At 40.4% G+C, this 19,007-nt stretch overlaps 1 protein-coding gene across 2 annotated transcripts in view; it reads left to right on the top strand.

Moving 5' to 3' along the window:
* sema3b (sema domain, immunoglobulin domain (Ig), short basic domain, secreted, (semaphorin) 3B) overlaps window positions 1-19,007 on the top strand; it is a 69,335-nt gene that overhangs the window by 35,342 nt on the left and 14,986 nt on the right. The window contains exons 1-5 of one of the 2 annotated variants that reach the window (XM_039604604.1): window positions 4,656-5,018; window positions 5,123-5,368; window positions 12,345-12,858; window positions 14,676-14,833; window positions 16,086-16,148. In XM_039604604.1, coding sequence (XP_039460538.1) covers window positions 12,675-12,858; window positions 14,676-14,833; window positions 16,086-16,148 — 405 coding nt within the window. In that variant the 5' untranslated portion in view covers window positions 4,656-5,018; window positions 5,123-5,368; window positions 12,345-12,674. Of the gene's footprint in view, window positions 1-4,655; window positions 5,019-5,122; window positions 5,369-12,344; window positions 12,859-14,675; window positions 14,834-16,085; window positions 16,149-19,007 lie in introns of those variants that run through there. The other variant, XM_031745375.2, reaches the window with a different exon arrangement.

The raw sequence follows: 19,007 nt of genomic DNA, 5'->3' as shown, positions 1-19,007 counted from the left end.
GCCAAAAAGTGCGGGGTGTTTTATCCTGGGTTCCTCACCCATCTTCATCTATAAGTAGGAAAGGCGCCTCTGCTGAAACAATTCTCCAGTCTCGATTTCAGATAAACACTCGACCATCTGTTAACCGGTCATGTAGCCTTATTTCAACTCTGTGTGACAATTTAGTGACAATTCACCAGATGCATTAAGATTTTTCAAAAGACATGTCCAGATGACTGAACTAAAATGAGTTACTTGCCAGTGCTTGCCTTCTCTTTTGAGAAACAGGAAGCTGCTCAAACTGGACACAGCTATAAGATGCCCTGTAAAGCCCAGGGCCAGTGAAGTTTACTCCTGCATTAAAACATGTATGAATTTTATTGTTAAGATTGTTGAAATTACCACAAAGATTCAATATTTGGTCAATATTTTCCTTCCAACAGCAACCCACTGCTTCCCTCAGCACTCATGCTAATGGGCGCACCTTTTAAAGTCAGTATAGCATCATGAACTTCAATGAAGTGTAGAAGCACTGGCAGATTTTCTTTGTTTCTGGCTGGTTTCTTTACAGTTTCCTTCAGAAATCCTTCCTCAGAAATGCTTCATCGCTACATTAATATTAGTAGTGTGGATGCCTGATGCCATTAAATAATCTGGCTACCTTGGAGAATTATTCTGGGGTTTGGCCTTAAGGACAAGAAGCCAAACTCTAGCCTGACTGTGCTTTTTTTCAAGCACCAGAAGTTGTAGGTAGCAGAGCTTTAGGCAGCTTCTGTTGTTCCACATCAGTATTAATGCTGTTCTCACAGCTGAGTAACGTTTTTCCATAAAGAAACTACATCTACAAACTACAATCTTCTACAATATAAAGGTGATATACATGCAGGCTTAAGCAATTTCTTCTTCTTTTTTCAGGACTGATGTAATTCAAAGTGTTAGCTTTTGGTGGTCACGGTTTATCATGTCGTCCATCATAAATACGGTGCTTTATATAACACAGAGACATGGCAAAGTTAATTAATCGTCCTAAGAAAGCAGGATTCTGTGGATCCATTTTTGTAATCTTAGAAAAAGATAAATATTTTTGTGTCATAAAATATGCACTGAGCATATTTCAAAAACACTGTAAATGCTTCTGATTCATCAAATTAACAAATCTTTCATGAAGGCGAGGATTAGAAATAATGTGTCATCAGGACTTTTTCTGCAACTGTATCTCTATGAATAACTATGTATGAAAGGAACATCTGTCAAAGTATAATTAATTATTTCATTATAGTCAAATTAGAAATCATGCCCACATAACGTGCACTACTTAAATGGTCTTAAATACGTACAATAGCCTAATTAAGTCTTAGGCTCTCCAGTCTGATTACACAACATAAAACTAACACAATCAAATCCCACCCTCAGCTTATGAAACTCAATCCAGTTAACATACTTTAGCTCAGCAAATCCTTTTTTTCTAACAAACTATTGAATCCAAATTACTGCCTGTATCTATATTTCACTGCGAGTAATAAGCATAGTGTCATGAAGAAGCATTTTTTAATTATTTATGATTTCATAGTTTGTCACACTTGTTTCAGATCATCAAACAAAATTTACTATTAGACAATGATAACCTGAGTAAATACGAAACACTTTTTAGATGATTATGTTTGTTAAGTGTAAAACCTGCACAGCCAGAACTGCAGTCGAGCATTTGAGGTAACTGGTAAGGAGTTCATGTTTGGATCTATTATTGCGAGTTATAGAAGGTCCCGAAGAAGCAAAGCAGCCCAGACCATCACACTAACACCACCCTGCTATGATGTTCCTTATATGAAATGCTGTGTTTTACACCAGATGTAACTGGACTCAAACCTTCTAAAAAGTTCAACTTTTGCCTTGTCAGCCCACAGAATATTTTCCTAAAAGTCTTGGGGATTATCAAATGCGACATGAGCCTTTGTGTTGTTTTTGGTCAGCAGTGTTTTTTCTCCTTTGAGCCATCTCTTTCTTATCACTGAATCATGTAGACTACACTAACTGAGGCAAGTGAGGCCTGCAGTTCTTTAGATGTTGCTCTTGGTGCCACTGTTCACAATTTAAAAGCTGCATTTAATCTGGTTATCTTTGCCTAATAGTAAAGCTTCTTTGATCTGGAACGTTTAAGTGTGACAAATATGCAAAAAAACGTAGATCTCCGAATGGGGCAAATACTTGTTCACAGCACTGCAGAGCACAATGAAGACCCCTGCGTGGGAGACACTTGTCTGGTGGTGATCCCGGGCAATCTGAAAATCATTTCAGTTCAGTGACTTGCAATAAAACAAAGATTCACTAAGACGCTATTAGGAAACTGAGCCCTCATCTTCAATAGCTCACAAGCTTCAGCTGGGACAAAAGCCTTTGTTGGGACACAGAGCTCACTGCACAGCCTGTAGAGACATCAGACTAGTTTATGACAGACGGGTCAGCAGGGGGCGGGCAGTGGGCTGAAAACATACATATAGCTTTAATTGTACTCATGGCAGTGTGCATGAAAGTGTGTAAAGCGCTGAAGATAAGTGTGTATTGTTTGTAAAACTGCAAGCAATCAGGGAGACAAGACACACACACATACTTCAGTGAACCCCTAATGTGAGACCCATGACCTGGTGAAAGGTGTGTGAGAGAGTGTATGAGTGTGTGTGGGTCAGGGTTGCCAGGCACAGTATGCCACCTGCGACTGGAATGAAGACTAAAGGAGTGGGACAACAGAGAAGAAGATGCACAACACAATGTGACTGTGAGTGCTACACTTTCAGTAGACAGGCCCTACAGAGTGCTTCACATTTTATGAGTGAAATATCTTACTGCTGGGCCAAAAAAACACCTCCTACATAAGAAGTTTAAAAATAAATAAATAAATAAATGGCACCCTCTGCGACTGTCCTGCCCACCTAGTTAGCAAATCATCAGTTTGGACTGTCTCGGTAAAATCTTCTCTAGTTAAAACTTTTTATGTATTTATCTATTTATCTATTTATTTCCATTAGCTCAGCTCTAAAGTGTAGCTACTCTTACTGAGATCAACTTTAACAGGAGTCAATTAAATTACAATTGAATTCCAAACTTGAAGTTCTAGTGACTTCTTGAAGGAAACGTTTGATGCAGATAGAAGTCATATACTGTAATCAGTCAGTGTGCACTGTATTTCCAGCTAGCCAGTAGTAACGTGAAGTCTTGTATGAGGCTGTGAAAGCGCTGTCATTTGCTTAATACAGTAAAAAGCCTTTGGAAATGCCCAAACTCCAACAAAGCTCTGGTCCTGCCTCGGAGTATTTGGGATGCACTGACCATTCTGTTTGAATGGACGGAAGAAAACATCGTCCTGGAGGAGTTGTTGCAGTTGAATGGATGCTTTTGTACTTTTTTTCCCTGTGAAAATGTATCAAAGGAATACATTGTAGCTTACCATATAGAGACTGACCCCAGAGAGAGAGAGAGAGAGAGAAGACAAGGCTTCTGAGCCCACCATCACATCAAAGACTGTCACTAAAGATTTTATGCAAAATGTACATGTTTGGTCCATCTGTAAGCCTAAAACACGAGTAAGCTGTTTGAAAAAAAGCAGCATATTTATGAATTTGTGAGTTCAAAAGCCTGGGCATCATGAATGGTTGACCAAAGCTTCAACTCCGATATGTGTCTGAATGATGTAAACCCTCATGTGCTATAAATGTGTGCCAATTACCCTCTTACCAGCTTCAGCGTACGTGTTCTCCGCATCAGCCTGAGTCATTCTCACATATCTGGAAATCTCTGTTTCTCTGTGTGTTTATAGTGACTTTAACTGATCTCTTATCTAAATGCATCAGTAAACCAAGCCATGAGTCATTCACAGTAAGTGTCAAGTCACGTCTCACAGCACATATAACCCTGTTTCAAGGCTCACCTGAGCTGTCACATAATCTCCATGTTTATGTGCATGTAACAACACCAGGAACGCACCAAACCAAACAGTTTTTGACAGAATGTCAGAAAATGCAATGTAACGCAAAAGGAATGTGAAAAGAAAAAAACCCGACTGGTTTATTGGGATAACAGCTGGTAGCACGAATTCTTCAGGCTCATACCATTAGACCAGCGGCTCTGAAACTGTGGGCTGGGCCACACTGGTGTTGCAGAGAGCCATTCAGGTTGGGTGTCGATGACAAGCCAAAAAAATGGTAAAATTCAGTTGAATAAGCATGTACTTTTGTATGAAAACTGGTTTAGCCAACTGTATTTAAGCAAAATTTAACATCAGTTCAATTTCTTTATTTGGTGCTTTGGTAAATTCTCAGGTTGGTGGCGAGGCTTTTGGCTTCTGAAGCGTTGCATGTCAGAAAAACTCTGAGAACAGCTGCATTAGAACAGCTGTAGAATAAGTGGAAGCAGTTTAACCTGAAACAGTGGAAAAAATGTTGAATGTGGTAATGATGGACTCTGAAAAAGAAAAAGTTTCAGCCAGGTCCCATCACAGATATACAGTAGCATATCCACTCACACTACAGACAGCTCAGTGTGTGTCTCTGCCCCCTTTTACGCCCCTCCTTTAACCTCCCACCTTTTCTTCAACCCCTCCCTCTCTCTCTCTCTCTCTCTCGCTTTCTCTCTATCTCTCTCTCCCTCTCTTGAATTAAGTCCATTATTCCAGCCCGCTCTGCCTCTGAGCAAGTCTACTCTGCTCAGCTGCTGCGAAAACTCTGTGTATGTGTGAACTCCTTGCATGCATGTGTTAAGAAGAGTTTTATGTGTGTGCACAGGCTTGTGTGTTTTTGTAAGTAGAGCTGAAGTGCAGCCGTTCATCAGTGGAGCTGACTGCAGACAGGGGGAATACTCAGATCTCGCTTTGCTGCTTTTTAACTTCACTTACTTACTTTTTGGACTTTTTGAAGACTCACTGGACATATTTTGCACCAAAGTGGAACTCTGCTGTTATTCTCTTTCTGTTTATGCACCATTCCCATAACTGGAAATAAATGATTTTTTTCAATTTTTTAATCAGATTCCTTAAAAGAATTTTTCAGGTATCTCCACCTGCTTAGCTAATCTCAGCTCTCACTTTCTGGACTGGTCAGTAACTGTTTTTTCATTATTCCATAACTTGTCTTATCTTTCTTGCTTAAATCAGATATGAAAAATCTTGGGAATGGGTGTTTTGGAAGCATGCGACAAAAACTGAAAAGGTTTGTGTTCAGTGCTTTCTGCATATAAATAGAGGAAAGACTATGAGAAGGTAAAATGAAACAGAACAGTGTGGTAACAATGGATACTGTCTGCGCTGCCAGAGGCATGTTGGGCTCAGGTGGATGCTGATCCCGACCTGGAATGTTCTGAACTCTTGTGGAATTTGGTTCCCCTGGAAACGGATAGGCAGGTAAGTTAATTTGGACTCTGTTCCTGTAAGAGCACCATTTAAGTCTGTAAAGTCAATAAAATGTTTAGTTCAGTTTAGTGGAAGACACTTCCAACCACAAACTGACTTAACTTGGAGATGAAGTAATAATGAAATCATGACTCCTGCTGTGCCGTTAAGTTCCCGGTTCCCTGAGCCTGCTGTGCCTGTGACATGACCACGTGCAGCACTACTAATCCCGCACCACTTCAAACTAAAATATCTCTCTAAAAGTCATGCTGATGCCATGTGGGATTTCTCTCAGAGTGTTTACTTGAAATCTGCTCTGTTGTTTCATTTGAGAGAGTCAACTGAGTTGTCTTTCCCCTGGGAACAGTTTGGAGCAGATCCAGTCAGGAGACCAGAGGCTGCTCTGTAAGGTCTCGCCTTACTGCTGCTTCAGGGCTTAACACAGCCAAATGGATAGCTACCAGGGACTAGCAGGCTGCCCTCGCCTTAGTGACTCCTTCATTATCTCTTATTTCAGAGTTTCTTCCATGAGATGAGAGATTTAAGCTGCATGACCACAAGGCAATTTTCCCACAGTAATTAAGCAGATTTCTTTCTTCAGTAGTATCACTCCAATCACCTCTTCCCATCCCGGCAATACAGGCAGAGCTGGTGAAAGACTGAAAAGCTATCCATCCTCACGAACGAGACCGAGTATGAGCATGAGCATAATTAGTGTAGACAGCAAACACCCAATTAGCAAGTTTTAGTGACTCCAGTTTCAATATTTATTTTTCCCTTCACACTCTGAATAATAAGAATAGTCAAACTGAATAAATGCTAGCCATGGGGTTTGTAGACTGGGAAGTTTTCCATTTATGTTGCTGGGCCAGATGGCTCAGGACCAGCATCCAGCGGACTGCTACAGCGTCTCCAGCTCCTTCATTCACTTACACTCTTTCAAAGGGACCAGAGGACTCTGCTTCAGACTGTTTCGCTTTTCTTTCTCAATATGTTTCAGCTTAAATCCCATAAAGACCGGTGCTCACTTTTGGCTTAAAGCTAGGGCTTACTTTGTTTCTGTTGAGTGTGTGTGTGTGTGTGTGTGTGTGTGTGTGTGTGTGTGTGTGTGTGTGTGTGTGTGTGTGTGTGTGTGTGTGTGTGTGTGTGTGTGTGTGCTTCACTTTGCTTCACTTTGCTTCTATAACTAGCATTGCCCAAAGACTTAAAACACTTCAAATAAGAGTGAACTTCCGAGATGCTTATTAAATTCTTTTGTAGCCTTCATATGACTCAGGCTTGCGCCCTTTTTTTCCTATGTACTTTAAATGTTTTTCAAATCAACTTTTAGTTTTAATTTTTTTACATTTATTGGCCATTTATATCATAATTATAGCAGAAAACCATCATTTCAATTTACTGCTTTCTCACTATAGGTGGTCTGTCTTTATGAATGTTTATTTTTATAGTTATCAAGGGAAATGAAGCGCTGCGCACCTCGTTGTTCTTCCCAGAAAAAGCAAAACGCTGTCATGCTTCAAACCAAAGCGCTGTCACAGCTGTATTCATGGTTAAAGTCGCAGTTTTGCATGACTCTTGTAGAATTTGTTTGTTAAAGTTTGCAGCATTTACATTAGGCAATGCCTCCCTGCATCACCTGCCCCGTTCACATATCTAAGACTTTCTGCTTCGTTGCTTCTTTTCATTCTTGGAAATGGGGCAAAAATTAGCGAGCCAAAGTTTTTCAGTCAGAACTGAATCAAAACACAACTGTGCTTTAAAAAGTATTCTTTACATGCTCACTATACTATGTTACTATATATCATAGAGATGCATTCGGTCCCTGGATGGGTTCACTCTAACCATCACAGTTACACCCTGTCACCGTTTCCTTACTAGTGACTTAGCTGTCACTAGTTAATATTTATCCTTTAAATCCGAAAAAAATAACGTGACAAAGACTATTAGTGCTTTGCGTTCTGACACGTATTATGATCACTTCATCAATACATGAGTCAAATTTATTGCAAAACAATTTCTGAATTTGATTAAAACAGCAGTAAATAACCAGAAGGAAAACAGCTGGTGGCATAACATTTGTGCTTCCAGCTTCAATTCTTTTCAGATGTGTTTTATTACGGTCAAAATGACATGTTTTAATGAGAATGCAGTTAACTCTTTTATGTGGTCATATGATTTCAAAACTATAGACTTTATAGTATTTCTGGAAAAACATCTTGGTTTCTGTGAAACAGACTTATCTGTTCACCTTACCAGCCCTCTTTTTAACCTTCTTCTCGCTCTTTGCGTCCATCCTCACTCTTCTCCGCTTCTGCTTCTTCACTCTTCTCTCTTGCTTTCCTTCTCTTCCTCTGATTTATTTCCACTATTTCACAATTCAGCAATACACACAATTATAAATAGCCATAGATTAAAGGAGCTGCATTCTCAATGATAATGGGAGAGAAGCAGATCTTTCTCTGGACTGACTTTTAATAAATGCTTCTGTATGCCAACATATATTTTCCATATATGTTTTAGCTTTCCTGCAGTCAGTGTTCCACAGAAAACCAATCAAATTAGACAGTATAGATGGGAGGGGACTCATCACTCTGGTACCCTAGATTGATGATAAGAAAGTATCTGTTTTACACTGAGCCAAGTTTTTTCTTAAACCTGACCGAGTTGGGGAGCTAAACCTCAAAAAACAAAGTTAAAAATCATAAAATAAGATGGAACTATGAAAAAATACATGGAACTCCAACGCTGTTCTCCTGGCTTATTCCTCATTCATATGTAAAACACATTTTGTAAGAGACAGAGAATTCAAGTGAGAGCTTTGAATTACATACGTTTAAAAAAAAAAATCTTACTGTATTCTCTTTCACCCCATCGCTCGTCCCATCTGTCTCCCCCTTAGCAAATTAACTGGTGCAAAAGCCACCAGTTACCTGCTGTTACAGCTATTTTGCTCTGTAAAGCTCAGAGTCCTCCCTCCCCTCCTCACCCTTTCCACTTATTCTTCCTCATCATCCATCCATCCCTCCCGCTTTTCATTTCTCAGTTGCAGGGAGGCTTAGACTTATTGCTCACAGGCCAGGGAAACTTTTTTCCCCTCGGGGAGAAACAATTGGCTCCTTTCTCTCCATCACCTCCTGCCTCACTTGTTTTCTTCTCCATTCCTCCCTCCCTACCTCTGCTGCATTCTCCTTTTTTGTAAGACTGCATGCATGCAGGCTGGCTGCAGGGTTGAAGTGCAGAAATGTCTATATCCTGTTGTTTTGTTCACTCCTTTCCACGTTCTCTCTTTTGTTGTCTTTCCCTGCCTTTTCAATTCTCCCCTCCCCTTTCTCCCTCCTTTTAGACTTCTAATTCTCCTTTCTTCTCCCTTTCATTCACATTGCCTTACTGCTTCATCCACAATTCATCTTTCAACTCTTTTCACACATCTTCCTTTCTCTGCTTTCCTTTTAACCTCATTTATTCTTTTGCTGTACCTTCTGCTCCTGTTGTGATTCCCCTCTCTTAACCGGCCTCTCAACAACTTCTTGTCTTCTGTCTCTACATAACTTTGTCATCTCTTCATTCTTCCCTCTGTAATGTTTTTATTTGTCTTTGCTTCCTCTTCACCTACCTGTCTCTTCATCTATCTGACCCTCATTGTTTTTCCCTCTGGCTCGGCTTCGCTCTTGATCTCCACCGTGACCTGTGGCAGTGGTGGTCTACAGGTAAAACTGCAGATATCCATTTATTCATTACTGCATACAATACAGTAAAGTTGCACTCTAACCTCGCTCTGAAAAAGCTGTTTCACCCTGGAGGCGGGCCTCTTTGTCTGCCCATCTCAATTTAGTCTGGTTTTGACAGGACAGCCTGCTTCCCACCTCCCCCCCACCCAGAATCTCTCTCTCTCTCTCTGTCTTTCTCTTTACTTTTAATCCATTCCCTCTTGGCATGCTGCTGCTCCATGTCTATTGAAGCTGAACTGAATGCAAGTGTCAGCGGCCCCAATGGCTTTTTTTTTTTATTAAGATCCATTATGGAACATGCAAGGACTTTGTGTTTGCCTCTGCATGTGCATGCGTGTGTGTGTGTGTGTGTGTGTGTGTGTGTGTGTGTGTGTGTGTGTGTGTGTGTGTGTGTGCTGAGAAGGGCTAGTTTTTTAGATGGGGATATATTCTCCTACATCCTTGTATATGACTACATACAAACGTGTGTGTGTGTGTGTTTGCCTGCTCACAGGGCTGTGATGTGATCTGATGAAGATGTGCGAGGAACAATAATAGACTCTTCAACTCATGAAGCCAGAGTTACAGGATGCACACAAACACTGCAACACACAGCTCGGGGTGTCTCGGAGGAACAATGGGACCAGTCGTTCCTTTTATAGCAGCCAACAGGAGTGTGAGGGTTTCACTGCTCCTCTTGTCGCTTCCAGGGAGTGTGACGTGAATTGCGCGCGTGTGCGTGCTCGCCTCTGTTCTTGTGTCACGTAGCTGCAGCTGATGAGAGTTCTGACGTCCTTCCCCTTGAAATACTGCAGCATCTTTGCAGTTCAGTGCAGAAACTTGAGCGTGCATAAACATGCAGCCTTGTGCTTCGGCCTTTCTGTTTCACAGACATCAGCACAGTTTAGTGCTCTTGTGATCACTTCTTTAATGCTAGCTGGGAAACTTTGCACTCAGCGAACATCTGTGAAATCACCCAAGACCTCTTCAATTCGAAAACAGCGAGTTAAGGTAGCGGATAGCAAGCTGTGTTGGGATCTAGCCTTGCATGTGTGCTTTTGTCCATTCACAAATGTGCGTGTGTTTAGATGCTGGAGGGTATGTGAGAGTTTATGTTCCTGTTAAGCTCTATCTTGTTGTGTTGTGGCCTGGGAGCCATGAGCTTATGAGAGCTCTCCTGTCTCTATGCTTCAATAGCTCCATTATTCATAAAACTCTGTGCCAACAGCGCAGACGGGTCTGTGTGTGTATAGTGTATGTGTGTTTTCTCATCTCATGTATATTGTGCTTTAAAGTGATTCTTTAGCTTTCGGTGATAACCAGTAATTTGAAATTAATAAGAAAGCTGTTCCAGCTTAGAGCAAAGTGAGTATTTGAAAGCTTGGCATGCTATAAATATGGCTGAGATGATGTTGGTGATGACAGGCCTCACTCTGTTCACACAGTCATCCTCGCGGAACCTAGACACAAGTCAGCCATCTGAGTTACTCCATTTCTCATCGCTTTAACACCAAAACATTAATTATAAACAAAGCAAATAGAGAGGACAGTGTTCAGTCATGGCAGATCATCTGAGGTCAGTGGCATCCTGCTACAACTAATCGCTGACAAATCTCAGACAGATTCTGATATTAAACTTCCGCCTGCATCTGCAAGCCACTTTACAACCCCAAATCAGCACATATGTGTCTGACAATCAGTAACATGTCTGTTGTTGCCGATGCCTCCTCTGTTCTTCCTGCCTTATTGTTTCTGTAGAAAGGTGAGGAGGGCTGTGTACAGAGCCATGCTGCCAAATCTAAATTACTCCAGGGAGAAATACTTCTGCTTCTTCTTTTTCTTAGTTGCTCTGACTTATATCTTTTTCTCTCTTGGATCATCTTTTGTAGTTATTAGTGGAAAACAAATGTTGTATTCATTTATAGTGCATTACAAAGTCAGCTGATTTGGCTCTAGTTGAAACCATATGGCTAGCAATAGACTGCAGTTTAAATATATCCACAAATCTTTTTTGGCCTTACCCCCCATTTAAAGTATCCCAAGCAGAGAAAGACACTGTTATTTTACGTCTAATATTGCCCCAGTCAAGACAGGAAGATCTAGTCTGCAGTAAAGAGCAGATTATTATTGAACAGCTGATTTTATTGCCAAGACACAAGAGGGGTTTTTATAGAGGGTGACAGATGAAGGGAAGTGATAGAGGTAATTGTTAGAAGGAGGAAAATAAGTAAAGATTGAAAATGAAAAGAGGGGAAAAGCCAACTGTCTGCCTGTTACTGAGTGCCAACTGTGAGGTGCAATATAATAAAGGAGACTGTTTCTACTGAAAGGCTTTATTGTTCCTGCTGCCTGCAGAGTCCAAAGTACTGAAAGAGAGGTGTGTGTTCACTGCGCACTTTTTTTTCCTTTTCTTTTGCAGCACAACATTCATATAGATGTAGGATTACAAGCCACTGACCTCCCTCATGCTTTGGCATTGACAGTGCCGTGAGATGTTATTGGGGAATTTTCTGAAACAATAGCAAGTCTGTCAGATTAATTTCCGCAAATCCAATACAACAGGAGACCGAGAAAAAAAAAACATTATAGAAGCCATGTGTAAACTAGATTGGGGAAAAGCAACACTGTAAATCTCTGAATAAATTGTAATTTCATTTATCTATTACTGTGTAAGTCAATATTGATACCAGAAGCCAACAGTCGCTCACTTTGTGAGGCTGGATTCGCTCACAAGTGACACTGTTTTAAGAACTGATGTGCCCATCCATTCATCCATCTTCATCACTGTCGGCTCATTAGTCCCTCACAATGAAGAGATCTCATTCAGTGACACTGTCTGCCAGTGTGGAGGGAGTGAGGAAGAGTGTGAGCAAGCAAGCGAGTGTGTGAGTGCTGGGTGCGTATACGTGTGTGTGAGCTGGCAGTGCCACAGACATGGAGAGTTTGTGCTTGGCTTGGCAGTGTGCAAAGCATATCTCTATCTCACACACACAGTCTTCATCACACAAGGTCAGAAATTGTGTGTGTGTGTGTGTGTGTGTGTGCTTTGGATACTGTCCCTGAGTCTTGCTGTAATGTGAAGAGATTATAGTGTTGCCATAATGGAGGCTGGCATTAACATAGCCTGGCAGGAGCATCAATCTGAGTCTGACTAAAAATACCTCAGACAGCAGTGTGTGTGTGTGTGTGTGTGTTTGTGCATGGGGGCATCCCTGGCATAAGCACACGTGTGCTAGCAGTGCACATTTCTAAATGTGTTACTTCTCTGTCTTTATTTTCAGGTCTGTGTGTCCATGCTTAATGTTTATGGCCCATCTTTGATGTGAGAGGTCAGCTTGATCATCCTTCAGAGGCCCAAAGAAAAAGGACGTTACGCTGATTATTGAGACTTAAAAAGAAGACTGGAAGAAAAAAAGATAGAAGCCAACGCTTTTTTAAGGATCCTTCCAATAAATCCTTAAAAGGCCGGTTCCTGCTTCTGTCACACAGATTCTGAAGACTGAATCAGAACCAGGACACAACTATAGCTTCTATTAATAAATTAAAACTTAAATAAATAATTTCACAGGCTCTGCTTTTGAAAGAAAGGAGTTTGCTTTACGTTTGCCAAGATGATGACTATGATGATGATGGTGGTGGCCATGATGGTCACCTGCAGCTCTCTGTTCCTGCTGGGGCTGGCCGCTGCCCATGCATCCTCCAGCACCGTGACCCGCACCTCCTCTTCAGCTTCTTCTTCTTCTTCCTCCTCCTCTTCATCATCCACCTCACCGCGCATGAAGTTATCATATAAAGGTAAGAACAAAAGCTTTGAGGATAAAAGTTCTGGTTCTTTCTAAAAAAAAGGCAATTTCTCTCTTCCACTGCCCGTAATAGTTAGAAAAGTATCTACACAAACCACACGCACACACACACACACACCACTTTCTCTGTTTCATGTAATATTCAGCTTTATCCTTTTGAAAGTATATGCAGCTGAACAGTAGCCAACTGTAATTTGTGGTTGCTGTGATTCACAGCCATAGACGCACACACACACACACACAACTTAAACACGCAGTAGCACGGTTTTGTGTTTCATCTTGGGTATTGTATGTTAGAAGAAGGCAGCTCAATGCCCAACACAGCCACATAAACCAAGCTGGTAATTACAGCCTGAATGAACTGGCCAAGGCCATGAAGCTGACTGCAGGCCGTTTGCACAGCTGAGACATGTACCCGCCTGAATTTTGACTGAAGGTAACTTGAAGCATTTATTATGAGAAGACTTAAGACTATTCTAGTTTTATTTGAAACACAAATGACAAATGAGTGTGAACAGCGAGAGTTTCTTGGTTCCTAATTAGGCTGTAGGCGGTTATTAAAATACTACTTTGACATAAACGTAGAGTCCTATAAACAATTTTTAGCCACTTTAGCAATGAAGCTAAACTGCTGATGCCTTTCTGTGTATTTGCTAATGTTGCTGCTGTTAGGAATTTAGCTAACATAAACATAATACCTTAAACATTACAAACAAGAGTGCTCTTTCTGTACAGCTGATCCATCCAAGAGTATATCAACGTATTACATTTGATGTTGTTAGTTAGTCATGTAGCATTAAATGGCATTTTTGACAGCTGCTTTTTATTGAGTAAAAAGCATTATTACTTGTTTAAAGGATGAAGTAACCATTACTTAACTCAACTACTTAAAGTAGATTTGGGCTGTCAAATAATATTTTCTTGACAGATATTCTGTACCAGCACTGAAGAAAGGGGCAGTAAAAGATTAAACACTAATATAGTTGGATCTTAAAGTAAAAGTAACTACATTTAGCAGAAGGCAGGTATCAAACGCATGTTTTTAACACACTATGTCCTCAAGCCCAGGGTTATTGCCACCACAGTATGGTGGGACTGAATAAAAGTCCCTGATGTCATGCTGGCGGCTATTGGGTGGCGTCAAAGACTTAATTAAAGTTATAAATTCACATTAGAACAATGGCAGACTAATAAAAGACATTTTAATGTCGAAGTGAAGAGGGCTTTGGTCTTGTTTTCTTAAGCTCCCAGTTTGAGCTGGGCACGTAGGGGAGGATGTAGTCCCTTTATTTCTTAGTTTCCTCAAGCCAAGAACACAGTTTTTTAATTCTTTTTTTTCCATCAGGCTTGGGGTGACTATTATAGTTTAAATTTACAAATACAAGCTAAATTTTCCTGGGCACTGTTCCTCTAGAACTTTTTCTTGCCAGTTTGGAAATGGCAAAGACATTCAGTTTTTCCACTGAAACTAATATAGTGTCATTACTGTCAGAGGATTTCATCCTGCTTGTTTCACAAGTCACTGGCCTTAGGACACAGCTCAGAAATATACTGAAATACACAAGATGTTGAGGGTTTTTTTTTTTAGCAGCGTGACTTGTGGAAGTCCTGTAGCCAACTAAGTGATGTGGATCTGAAGATGCTGAGCTTGGAGCGCAAAGATTTTATGATTCCTTACTTACTTGCACACTAACACAAATGCATAGGCGTGTTCTCCCATACTTAATATCTTTATCTTTAAGTTATGTGGAAATGATCGACTCATATCAGTGTTTGACTGAGGTCCACCCTGTAAATCTACATTTTCAGAGTTGCAGCAGTTCCACGGAGTGCGACGGTTTGAGCTGGAGCGTTCCTGCTGCTTTAGCGCCCTGCTGTTGGATGAAGAGAGGGGTCGACTGTTTGTGGGAGCCAAGAACTTCCTGCTGTCTCTGTCGTTGGACAACATCGCCAAACAAGAACACAAGGTTGGCCAGAAACAACCCCCAAAACCAAACTTGTATAGCTGTAAAATATGTGGGAGTGTGAGCGGTCTGTAGATCAATACTAAGTTACTGCTGTTGAGATTTCAACATTTTCCACTCTGTGTTTTAACAGTTATGAGTAGATTTAATTTTAGATTCTCATGTGCACAAGGCTTTTTAAAAAGTTATCCATAAAATAAAGAACTGTTTTATAAACACAGCATTTTCCCTGGTAATACACAAACCATTACCAGAAGAGATAAATCTGAACAACTCCAAATACATTTGTCATGAAAATATTTTGTGACTTTTTGTTAACTATCTTAGGTGATTATATTGGCAGCAGATGAAAGTGAGTCATTCTTACAACCACTGCAAAATTGTTTACTTTCTAAGAATCATTTATTATTTTGACTCACAAAGTTAGTCACCTGTGGTTTGTATTCTTGCATTCCTGAAGGAAATATTCAGAAGTGTGGAAACATTTTTACAAACACACCCTTTAGAAAATAACATCCTTGCACATATGAGTCTACTCAAGTGTCTGACCTGAGGGGAAAAAAGAAGTGTTGTAGCCATAGAGGAAGGTAGAAAATCAAAGAGCTGGACGGAGATAAGAAAAAACCATTTATGCAAAAGAGGTTATGATTCATATCAAAAAGACACGCTTTTTGAAGCCTTTGCCTTTGGAGTATAATCTTGAGTATACATGTTAGAGTGCAGAATACAGTACACACACTGGCAAAAGAACTGAAATGTATAGACAATATAGTTACACAAAAAATAGCCCTAAAGAAACATCTGTCCACAGCTGCTTGGAGTAAATTGCAAGTTTCCATCTGTCAGATATGAAACCTCTGTTGGTTTTAGGTACATGAGGGAGTTTGATTTATGAGCTGGGTGTGCAGATTCACTGTAGCTCTCCCTGTTTTGTTCTTTTTCAATGTTGCTGAGTGGCTGCTGGATAAAAAAGGTTAGAAAGAAGGGGATGGATCAGAGGGGAAGTAGAAGGAAGAGAGAGAGGAAGTATGAGGTGAACAAAAGTATGGAGAGACTGGCATGAAGGGCAGTAAAAACTGCTGTCTGATATAAAGCACAGAGCTTAGTTTACTGGCACTGTTCATACACTTGATGGTTTAAGTCCTGATATTATGAGGAAATGCATCTCTGCTACACTTTAAATAATCTAATTTAGCCAAATTAAAAATCCAGAATAAATTTACAGGATGAACTGATCTTTGTCTGCCTGTTTCAGATCTATTGGCCTGCCCCTGTTGACTGGAGGGAGGAATGTAACTGGGCTGGCAAGGACATCACTGTAAGTGATCACACCACACGTCACCTCAGCCATGTGATTTCATGTTTTCATTTTTACCAGAGAAATAAAAACGGATGTAGGTACTGTGATATCACCCAGTTATTTCTAAAGTCCTGTTTTCAAGCCTTCCAATTAATGTTTTTGCTGTCACCAGATTGGTTGAAAAAAGGAAGGGCGGGTCTGACTGTGAAACCACACACTCATTCGCTAATGATTTGTGATTGACAGGTAGTTAGCCAATAAGCTTGTAGTTTCATTCTACAGATAATCCATAATTCTGAAGCACAGTATGACACAAAACAAGTGACCGGGAACATAAACAAGGCAGGAAAATGTTTACAGAGGTAAAGACAGAGAGCTGTTTTCAGATAGGCTTCAATGGGACTGGAAGCCCTTTTGCAACCACAGCTATCAGCATCCAGAGGCCTTTAGATAGAACGATAGAACGTTTTTAAGAACACCACGTATTGGCTTTATTTGCCCGACCCCACAGCTACGCCTGTGTTTTATCTTGTCTGTGATCTCTACTTTGATTTATAAGTTTACAGCTGATACAGTTCAGATATGGCACCTGAAAGTTTTTAGAAGTGTGTTGTCATCATCCTGTTCAATAATACACACTGACTAACACACTTATTATTACTCAAGGAATATTTAACTACAACCTGTTAGCTAAATTGAGTTTTTATGAGACATAATGCATCAACATCCACTTTAACCATGTCCCATTTTACATACAGTTCAATAAGCATTGCTACTGAGCTCCAAGTGCAGAATGTAAGCGTCCACTCCTACCCAGCCTAACACAATGCTACCTTTTAATCCACTCGAGTCATGGGAGTCATCACAAGACAGAAACACCACATTTAAACAGATAACATGTAATAATAGGTGCAGCACTCCTACTTTTGGACCTGCCATGTGGTGAGATTACTTCCTCCAAATTTGTTTCTTTGAGCCCTATTTGAATGATATCCACACAGTCTGATGTAGAGCTTACACTCAGTGTTTACACACACTGTCTAACCAGACAGCTTTGGGCTCAATGCAAACATTTCATTTTTTAAATGTCACTTAAATATTAAACTTGGCATTGCACTGGGTTAGGGGATCAGAGAAACTCAGTTGGAAACACAGTTCCTGCTGAAGATCTTTGATATATTCACCATGAGAGCAACTCCCTGGGTTCTTCCTCACTGGAAGAATATGTGCAGCAGAAAATAACAGTTGCATACCTTTCCTGTAACGATATGATGCAATGCAGTGAGGTCACAGAAATCTAAATATTGACCTGTTGCATGTAAAAATGTGGCAGGTTACATTAGGTTGAACTGGATGTTTATTATCTATATGAGGATGGACGGACTGAGTGAGGTTAATAAAGAGCATCTTGACATGACATGCAGCAGGAACAATAAGATGCAGATTAACAGGAAATGAAACAAAACTCTGATTGTTAAAGTGTTTCTATTTGGATGATTTTATCTGATTCTGATTCAGTTCTGAGATGACTGCATGCACAAAGTCTCCATGACTGAACTCATGACCTGCTGCAGTGCTCACAGCAGAGTTTTACGCCCCCCTCTTAGTTCCCTTGACTTATTATTTAAGTGCCAAAAAAAGATTTTCTATGTAATGTTCTGCATGTGGATGTAGTGTGGGCAGGGGAGGCTTGACTTCACTGACCAACATGTAGAGGCCACCAAGAACCTATAGACCACCCAAGATCGCATTGCATACAATTAGATAACTGTACAGGTCGGTGTGCGTGTAGGTACTTCATGGCTTTAACCGTTTAAAACAGTAACGTCACACCTCTTTATGCAAATATACCATAAATGTGTCTATTTATACTGTATATATACTCATATGTTTGACAGTGTCTATGTGTACATTTATCCCTGTATGTGTAAGTTTCCAGTGTGTATGTGTGTGTGTGTCTAATGTCTGTGAATGTGTCTTTATGTGTGTGTAAAACAAACCCGTCATCAGTGTGATTATACAGCTGTAGCAGACAGACAACGGGCTCCATTCATACAAAAATCCAGGCTCTAATTTCACCTGACCAGGAGTCTGTGTGTGTGTGTGTGTGTGTGTGTGTGTCTGTCTGTCTGTGCATGAGTGTGTTCAGTTACATGTCCTGTTTGAAAGTACGAGTAACTGTGGAGACTGTGAGTGATGAAGAGAATTAATGTAATGGTTCTAGATGAAGACGATAATGAGATATTGTGGGAGAAAGAAAGTGATAAGAAAAAAGTTCAAAGACAATGACAAATTTTGCATTAAAGTAGTTTTTAATCACATTTCCATCCTTTGAAATGTTATTTTTATCCTTTGTTAAGCGCTACCTTTCGTCTTATTTCACTTGACTTTACTTATCTGCGTGAAAACTCACCCAAACCTCCACCACACACTATTGACCCTAATTACAGAGAAGTGTGTTTTCTATAGGAAGAGGTCAAAAGCTCTCCCTGCCACTTGATCTCTTCCCTCCACTCATCTTCCATGTTTGGTCCTTTCTTCATATTCCCTGTCCTCATCTAATATTGTTATTTACAACCCTCCAGTCCTTCAAACAGTAAAACCACCTTGCATGTGCCAGTGCACTAAGACAAACACAGACACATGCAGATAAACAGAATTAGAGCGGGGCAGTAAACAGTTGACAGTTTACCCAGACACTTGGTCTGACTCAGCACTCTGAGGCGTCACTGCGAGACCGGAGTCATATTCAGAACCGCAGAAGTGATAGATTGTGTGTTTATGCTGTCATTTCAGTACCCACTTGGTAACTTTCAGTGCCTTCCAAGACCCATTAATAAATCACTGGATAGGAATTAATAATAAAAATCCCTTTCT

The sequence above is a fragment of the Oreochromis aureus genome, linkage group 20 (genome assembly GCF_013358895.1).
Source record: "Oreochromis aureus strain Israel breed Guangdong linkage group 20, ZZ_aureus, whole genome shotgun sequence".
NCBI classification, from domain to species: domain Eukaryota; kingdom Metazoa; phylum Chordata; class Actinopteri; order Cichliformes; family Cichlidae; genus Oreochromis; species Oreochromis aureus.
The sequence above is the reverse complement of the archived record's forward strand: the minus strand, read 5'-3'. Positions and strand labels throughout refer to the sequence as shown.